Below are 9,230 nucleotides of genomic sequence, written 5' to 3' on the forward strand. Positions count from 1 at the left end.
CCCACTCCCAGGCCCAGTCAACAGTCTGCTGGGAACCTCTCCAGCGCACTGACAAACCCATGGCTTCCCTGCTGGAGGGCTTCCGTGGTTCACCGCCCAGGATAACTCAGCTCTGAGCCTGCAGAATTGAAAGATGACTGGTCAGCACCCGGGTCTTCTGACACCACGTGTAGGGAGCGACTTTCCAGGCCAGGCAGTCTGGACCTCCTTGCACCTCTGTCTGTAGCCATACTGCATACAGCCAGCATTCACCTGGCGGCCCACTGTCACAGGCAGGCCCAGATGAAGGCACAGTAAGACTGGCCATAGCAGTGGCCTGTAGTCCAGGCTGTTGTGACCTGGGTTGGAATGACTTGTTTATGCAGACACAATGAGCAGTTTTGGCTGGAGCCGTCTGTGCCCACCCATACCAAGCACTCTGCTAGTCCCACCCACCTCTCTGGCTGCCTTCTGGGTGCCTTTCACCCACCCTGGCCCAATCTTCCCTTCCACCCCCACCTTTCTTTGCTTCTTTTCCTTCCAGGGGTCACAACCTCTAAGCACCCCCCATCCCTTGGCAACATAGGCTCTAAGGAGGGCACCCTAAGTTGGCAGGCTCCAGCCCCACGGAGCTGGGCTTGGGGCTCTGGCCAAGAAGCCAGAAGGCACGTATCCCCTCCATCCATTCACTTCCACCAGGCTCCATTCCGGGTTCCCCTTCTTGTCCTGGGCCTCCAGAACAGTCACAGGCTGGCCTGCTTCTAGGCTCACTTCATGGCTGCTTCTGGCCACAAAGGGGTACGCTGCTACCACCTGAAACACACGGGGATGACACAGAAACAGTCAGGGTGAGAGGACAGACCAACTCAATCCAGAGAGGCTGCCTGTCCGGTTCCTATCCGCACTGCGGGGGATTCATCACTTGCAAGTACATCCTTTGTGCTAAAGACAATGACTACATCTGCCAGTGCCACACTAATACTCACCACGGGACTGGCACTTTACTGGGTTTTGATTTTCACAACAATGATATCATTTTATTTGCCTTATTTTTCAGTTAAGGAAATCGAGGATCAGAGATGTTAAGGAACTTATTTAAAAATCACACAGCAGGGAAGCTAGGCTTGTCTGACATCAGAACAGGTGCAGACTCAGCACCTCACCCCTCTCCAGATTCAGGGTTTCATCTGCCTAGGCCAGTTTCCCATCTGGGGGAGAAATAAGAGTTTGGATGACTTGGTCACTTTTTTAGAGACAAGCATTGAACTGGAAAAGAAAATGGAGGGGAGAGCAAAATGGAAGTCATGCTATCCTCCTCTCTGGGTCACTGAGGGAAATTAATGCATGAATGTGTATACAGGGCTTTCCATAGTGCCTGGTATTTGGTAAGGGCCCCATAAATGCAGGCTGCCGAGTGCTTTTTTTCTTCTAACCATTACTGTTAGTACTGACGGCCAAGCCTTAGGAACATTACGCAGCATGACAGGATCAGACAGCCCCCATGTGAGTCCCACAGAGTAGCCCAGGAACAAATAGGAAGCAGCTGATATGTTTGGGCAGATAAAAAGCTGGACTCAGATAATTACCTGAGCCCTGAGTGGGGCTTCCCCTAGACCTCACCCACATTCACCAGACTGGGTGGCAGGGGCAACCTCATTTCCTTCCCCAGAGGGACTAGTTGGGCCATTAGGCCTTCTAGTGGGGCCTCTGCAAGTCTTTTGCAGCCCCTGGCTAATGCTAGAGGATGCTGGCCCCAGAGCCTTCCCAGTGGGTGTAGCACAAGCTAGACACCAGGCATCTGCAGACATCTCTCGTGCTGCCCGCTGCAGGTTCCCCCAGCACCCTGGCCTGAGACATCCGTGTCTCTTCACGGAGAGCCCTCTCTGTTGGACCCCTTCTGTTGCTCACACCTCTCCTGTGAAGCTCCCCCTTGACTGCCGATGGAAGCTGTGAGCGCAACCCCCACATGGAGGCTCACAATACATCCCCTGCTTTTCTGTTTCATCCAGTCCTCATTACGACCCCACTGAGCTTCCTCCCTGCTCTTCTTCCCCTGCCCTCTCCTGTCTCTGGGCCTGCACATGGGCTCTGCACCCCCATACAGCCCCTTCATCCAGTTAATTCCTTCTCACCTTTCCTAGCTGAGAAAAAGGATTGTTCTTCTCAGCACAAGTTTTCCTGCACCTCTCCATATCTAGGGCTCTGGTACCTATCTCTGCTACAAACTTTACAGTTATGCATGAAGTTGTTTGGTTAAACACTGTTTTCCCCGCCCCACATTATAATTCCAAGGAAGGCAAAAACTTACTTTTGTTCATCCTTGTATCTCTTATCTAGCACAGTGCCTGGCAAATGCTGAATGAATACATGAATGAATGGATGACTCAATCCCGCTTGCCCTTCTGATGGGAACTAAGGGGTTAGCCCTCTGGGGCTGCTGTGAAGGGTGGGAGACCCCTTTCTCGGGCCCTATGCCTGGCCAGGACACTAGCATTGACACTGACCAAAGCTCCAGCCTCATAGGGTGGTGACCCCTCCAGGTAGGAAGAACATAGACATTGACATAGAAGAAAAACCCAAGCCCCAGTCTGGATGGCTAAGAGAAGGCAAGCCCCTATCCCCCTCCCAGACTCACCTGGGTTATGGTGGGGGCAGAGGACCCTGGGGCCTGGGTGGGCTCTGGTGTTAGATGTCGTGAGTTCTTGTGTGGCTTCACCTACCCTCTGGGGTCCTCACTGGGGACCACTTGGTATGGCTGCAGTTTCCTAGCTGGTACATATCCGCAATTACCTAGGGGACACGTATGGTTATTGGCCATGGGCCACCTTCCCATCTCTTTTGGTGGTGGAGAAGGTCAGTAGATGTGAATGCCTCCAACATAGCTTCTCAGCACCAAAGAGGACTGAAAAGGTCATCTAGGAGCCCCACCCCCTGCTCCTGCACTCACTGTTTCTAGCTTCTGCATGCCCACCCTCAGTGGCCCCTCAATCCTTACATGGCAGCCCACTCCATCTGATCAGCTCTGATAGAGATAAAATGTTTATCCTTGGACAGGCATGAAAACTGCCTTCTTGGTGCTGGCATCGCTGGTGCTGGCCACCACGTCCCTCTGGTGGCCACCCAGAGCAAAACTGCTTCCTCTCTCCAGCACTGCCCTTCCCAGGAGGCAGAGATCATCTTCCTCCTCTCCAGGCAGCCCCAGTTCCTTCTCCTGTCCTCAGGAATGGCTGTCACTACTTGAGGGCTCCCTAGGTGCCAGAACTGGCACTTGATTAACTAGCCGTCACATCAACCTGTGAAGCCGGTTGGTGTTATCTCCATTTTACATTGAGCCAGCCATGCTCAGAGGAGCTCCCTGAATGCCCAAGATCACACAGTCAGTAAGGTGGTGGAGTTGGAATCCAAACTCCTGGGCCTTGCTTGATACCCATTCCATCGTTCCCAGCTTAAGCTGTGAAAGTGCTATTTCGTGATTTCTGTCTGATTTGTACCACTTTCTTAATTTTTTAAATTGACTCACTTTTTAAAAGTTGGCCTTGTGCTATACAATAATATGATTATAATCATGGACTTGTGGACTAGTTATATTTTTTTCTAAGACATGTTAAAATACTTAAGTAACAGTTATCATAAACTGTCTTCAGGGGGGAAACCTGTCTGTGGATCCCATCATAGTAATCCAGCACAACCCTCATCTGGAGGCCACATGACCCTCTTTGGAAGCTGCTCCTCTGGGCCATCTTGTCTTGGGCTTTTGGTGCCACCAGCCTGCAGCTCAGTTATGCTGGGACACGCAGACCTGAGCAGCACACTGTAAGGCCACAACCAGTGCAGAGGAGGCAGGATAAGCATCTCCCTCACTGGGGACCCCAGAGTCTGTCATGTAGCTGGAATCCAAACATCCCTTCTCTGTGCATTTCTCTCTTTTGCAGATGGGTTCTCTCCATCTAGCTCGGTCCACCCCAAAAGCCTGGGAGGGCCCTGGGACAGGTCCTCATTTAATGCAGATGGCACACAGTAGGTGCTCGCTGATGGACCTCACCAGAAAGACTGAAGGCTTCCTGCTGGCATTTATGCGTTGCTGAGTCACCCTGCGCTCACTATGTCCTGAGGCCTGCATTTGTCACTGGTGGTCATTTCCATCTAGATTCACACAGCTGAATTTTGGCCCACAAGGGTGCCCATGTTTCCCCACTGGCTTCTATAGGGTGGCTTTCCCAAAGGGAGAAAAAGGGCCCGCATACCTCCGGTGTCCACCAGCCAGCGGCCACTGTTGCCTTTGGTGTCCTTGTTTTGAAGAAGGGCCACAATTTGGCCCCGCAGGAGTGTCAGGTCCAGAGTCCCAGCCCTGCTGATGTTGCTTGTCACCTGATACAGCTTCTCAGTGCCGTACTTAGTCAGGAGAGCCTGCACCTGGTGTTCAGACCCTGGAAGGAGTGGCTGGGGAGAGGAGGGACAGAGGCAGACACAGGTGCTTGCATAAACATGCTGAACAAAGCCCACAAACTGAGAGCCGGGGACACAGGGTCTGATCTCACCCCCACCACCGAAGGGCCCTTCCTGGTAGGGCAACTGTGCCCTCGCTAGTAGGTGGCTGGCTCTTAGTATCCAATGGCATTTCAGAAGAAACTTTTAATTTCTGGGATTCTCTAAAATTCTAATTTATTTAAGGTCTGAAATTTCTCAGTTATAGAACCCCCAGAATTGAGTCCTAACATCTGCCCATACATCAAGTTAAAGTATCCCACAGAAAAGTGCCTTGTGGAGGTCTTTCCAGCCAGTTAGACTGTGAGCCTCATGAGGGCACCAGCCCTATTCAAATGGCATCTTAAAAATTCAGCCCAGGGCTGGAATGAGGAATGTTATCTTTCATTCCATAAATTTTTAGTCCGCATGTATTTATGGAGTGCCTACCATATACAAGGCGCTGCGGTTAGCCTGTGAATAGTGTAGCAGGAACATAGGAGAGAGTTTTGCAGATAGAAATTGCTATCGAGCTAGAGAGAATAATTTGCAGATGGGTTCATCCAAAAATCTCCTGGCATTTCCTGTTTTCTATTCCATAATAGTGCTTCTAGCAAAAGTAGCAATAAGAAAAAATGCAGGGGATGATTGTTCTCTTTTTAAAGCCAATGACAAACTAAGTATGTTAGGGGCATCTGGGCACAGACTCTGTCACATTCCTATCCCAGTGGAGATAACAGAGTCAGGATTAAGAACCAGGAGAGCTCCATGATTGGTTTATTTATTTATTTATTCATTTATTTTTGCGGTGTTTTGGCCAGGGCTAGGTTTGAACCCACCACCTCTGGCATATGGAGCTGGTGCCCTACTCCTTTGAGCCACAGGTGCCGCCCGGTTGGTTTATTTTTTGAGACAGAGTCTGACTCTGTCACCCAGGCTAGAGTGCAGTGGCATTAGCCTAGCTCACAACAGCCTCAAACTCCTGGGCTCAAGTGATCCTCCTGCCTCAGCTTCCCAAGTAGCTGGGACTATAGGCACCTACCACAATGCCTGGCTAATTTTTCTATTTTCAGTAGAGAGGGTTCTCGCTCTTGCTCAGGCTGGTCTCCAGCTCCTGACGTCAAGAGATCCTCCTGCTTAGGCCTCCCAGAGTGCTAGGATCATAGGCGTGAGCCACCCACACTGTCTGCCCTCCAGGCCCATGTTTCTATCAAGTCCTTAAAGGGAAGTATACAGACTGGGTAGGTTTTTTTCCGGAATAGTGGTGCTGAATTCATTTCTTTCAGAACAATGGTGTAGCCAACACTGGCCTTCCTCCTCAAGCCTGACCAGCCCCACCCATGTGGGGAACAGCAGCCCCCAGAGAGGGCATGTGACATTCCTGTCCTGGAGGCCACCTTTGCTGGATTCTATGTAATCTCAGCCAGATATGTCAGGAATTCAAAGGTTTGTATGTATGTGGAGGGCTGGGAGGGTGGGAAAGGAGCGTCTTCCTACTCGTAGGCAACATAACTGGGATTATGGATGTTTCCATTTGTTTCTTCCTTCTTGTCTTTCTGTGTCTTCTAACTATAGTGAGTATGCACTGTTTTCACAATGTTAAAAAAATCCTATCTTAATTTGTCTTAAGTAGATTGAGAGGAGGTTCCCATGATGTATTTAAGAAACTTTTTTCTTTATTGTCTGCACCGCTCTTTCCCTGAGTCACAGGACCCACAGCACACCCCCGGGAGACCTCTGCTGGGCGCAGCTCTCAGTGTGGCGTAGGAGGGTAGGGACAGCTATAACCCACTGTGGTGGACATTGCCCTTAATAGTCCTTGACATTTTCCACACTTTGGCCAGGTGCGAAGGCCACTTGTATCTGCCCTGCTCTGCTGGGCTCCTTCTTATTTCTCTGCATCCTGGGGGCCCCTTCTCCCCCTGGGAAATACCGCGGCTATCTCCTCACCCTTCACTTCACATTTTGAATGTGGTGGACACACATTTTCAGTTTTTTCAAATCCGGGTCTTATCAGAGTCTGGGAGTCCCTTCTCCCTTCAGCTGCTTCAGTTACTTTTAAAACAGATTACACTTACTCTGCAAGTGATTGGAAGAGACCCTTTGCAGGGTATCCATTATCTCCAGAAGAGAATACATTTTTTATAATTAAAAAAAAATTTAGAGATAGTCTCATTCTGTCACCCAGGCGGGAATCCAGTGGCATCATCATAGCTCACTGTAACCTTAAGCTCCTGGGCTCAAGCGATCCTTTTGCCTCAACATCACAAAGTGCTGAGATTACTGGGATTATAGGATGAGACACTGCACTCACCCTAGAGGAAAATACTGAACCCCTCCCCCAAAAAAAACAAGCATTTAGGCAGCCAGAGCTTTGTAAAACATCACACAGCTGAAACACTGTCTTTTGCGATTAAAAATCACCATAGCAAAAAAGAAATTTAAATGACTTCTTATTGTCTTATGACAATACTGGTATTGTCTAATTTCACTTAATATTAAAATTGTTGGGAGCCAAGTAGAGTGGCTCATGCCTGTAATTCCAGCACTTTGGGAGGACAAGACATGAGGATCACTTGAGGCCAGGACTTTGAGACCAACCTGGGCAGTATAGCAAGACCCCTACCTCTACAAACATCTTTAAACTAGTCAGGCATGGCAGCCTGTGTCTCCAGTCCCAACTACTTGGGAGGCTGAAGCAGGACTGCTTGAGCCCAGAAGCTAGAGGTTGCAGTGAATTATGATCACGCTACTGCTCTCTAGCCTCAGTGACAGTGAGACTCTGTTAAAAAGAGAGAAAGAGAAAGAAGGAAGGGAAGGGAAGGGAAGGGAAGGGAAGGGAAGGGAAGGAAATGGAATGGAGGAAGTTTGGGTTTTCTTATTCTTGACCCAAGAGTTCTGTGCTGCTCTTCTGCATATTGGCCATGAGGAACAAGTATGTATGTGGGTTTATGTTCCCCTACTCTTCCAGTCTCTCATAGAGAGAAGGGAGAGAGAGGAAGAGAAAATATTTCCATGGATAACAAAAATTGTTAGGGAAAGGAAAAGCAAAGGAAAGATGGAACCTCACCCACTGGCAGATAAAGAAATGGACAGTCTCTGGCGGGGAGGGAGGGACACTTACTTGCATCATGGGAGGTGGTGGCACTCTCTCAAAGGTCTCTTGAAAGGAGCGGAGCTGGTTACTGGTCTCGCCTAGTGAGTCCTCCATCAGCTTCCTGAAGGCTGGCTCGGAGAAGTGGTGGTGGGGCAGCTGGGTGGTGACAGGCACTGTCAAGAGACAGTGGGAGAAAGGGGAGACCTGGTCTCCCACACTCTAGCCCTTGGTGTGTTAAAATGCACCTTTTTGTTACAATCAGCCATTGCTTTGTCTGCCTCCCGGCCCACTTTCCTTTAGGAAACTGGCCCTCTGCAAGGGTCCAGTAGCATTGTCCATCATGATGCTAGAGCCATATGACTGGTGGTCAGGGCATCCCTCTCTCCCATCTATGGTGGCTGGTCCAAGGGATAGACCAGTTGGAATCCTCCCACCAGATTTAGTATGTGAAGGCTGGGAAGTAGAGGGTCTCTCTTCCTTTGGCTTATGGGTCTCTCTTCCTTTGGCTTAGAGCTGTCGATAGTCATCTTTCCCACCATGCAGAGAAAAGCCTGCCTGAGAAGACAGCCAACCCAAAGCAGGAAACAGAGCCAGGAGATGGAGTGCAAACCAGAACCTGGACAGCAGTCTTGGCCCCAAATGTAGCCAAGCCTGAGGCTTGAGCCCCTCCTGGGCCTCCCAGTTACATGAGTCAATAAAGTTTTCTCTATGCTCGAGCTGGCTTGGTTTGGGTTTATGTTATTTGCAAACTAAGGAGTTCTGAGCAATAATCTGTCCTGAGGCTTTGACCCTGTTAAGGATTTACAGGGTCATCAGACAACCTAGGAGTGAGTGAAACTCCACAGCTAACAGAGACGTGTCATCTCTACTTGTCACCAAACTCACTGCTCTTGGTTCTGACCTACAGCCTCACCCCACCGCTGCTGCAGGATGCACAGAGATTGAGGTTTCTGTCATACAGGCCTTCCCCAGGCTCCACAGCGATAGGCAGGATACAGGGACAGTGTACCACAGGACACAGAGAAAGCAGGCAGACAATTGTCACTGACAGGTCCTGACAGCCCATAGCATAGGAACAACCATAACCCCCCCCCCACCTTCTGCTCTTCTAAACTTGACTGCCCACCCTTTACTGGCTTCCCAAATTGCTCCCTAGCCTTGCACAACCCAGCCTAAATGCAAGGGGGTCAGGCAGTCTGAAAGAGAAAACCAGAGGGCCAGAGGAGAGAGAAAAGGTCACCTAATCAGATTTACTTTCCAGGCTTCAGGAAAAGAGAAACCCTTCTTCTTGTAGAGAGCTCAGGCCTAACCAACTCAAAGAGAGTATCTGAGTCAGAACTCTGTACTGCAAGAGTCAAATGCTGCAAGAATCAAAAAGAAGAGCCACTGTCCCAGCCCTTCTGGCTGAGGAGAAACACCATCCTGGACCCTGCAGCAGAAGTCCATCCTCAGGGCTGCTGGGGAAGTGAGGGTGCAGGGATGGAGTCTCCCACCAGGGGACTGGTGAGAGGAGGAGGATGGAGTCTCCCACCCAGGTGACTGGGAATTCTGAGAGCTTTGTCGAGGGACTCATCCATCTGGCTTCTATTTGGGAAGCTCCTACTACACACCAGACGCCATGAAAGGTCTGGAGAATGAGAGGGGCATTCCAGGCCAAGGAAGGAGTCCATGCAAAGGGAACGTGACAGGC

General features: G+C 50.1%; 1 protein-coding gene across 1 annotated transcript in view; it reads right to left on the reverse strand.

Moving 5' to 3' along the window:
- Window positions 1-578: 578 nt before the first annotated feature.
- Window positions 579-9,230, reverse strand: part of ARHGEF37 (Rho guanine nucleotide exchange factor 37) — a 38,576-nt gene continuing 29,924 nt past the window's right edge. The window contains 4 exon segments of the mRNA XM_003782049.3: window positions 579-792; window positions 2,615-2,769; window positions 4,224-4,419; window positions 7,568-7,696. Coding sequence (XP_003782097.1) covers window positions 583-792; window positions 2,615-2,769; window positions 4,224-4,419; window positions 7,568-7,696 — 690 coding nt within the window. The 3' untranslated portion in view covers window positions 579-582.

Source organism: Otolemur garnettii, unplaced genomic scaffold (assembly GCF_000181295.1).
Source record: "Otolemur garnettii isolate 467f Iridium unplaced genomic scaffold, OtoGar3 scaffold00003, whole genome shotgun sequence".
NCBI lineage: Eukaryota > Metazoa > Chordata > Mammalia > Primates > Galagidae > Otolemur > Otolemur garnettii.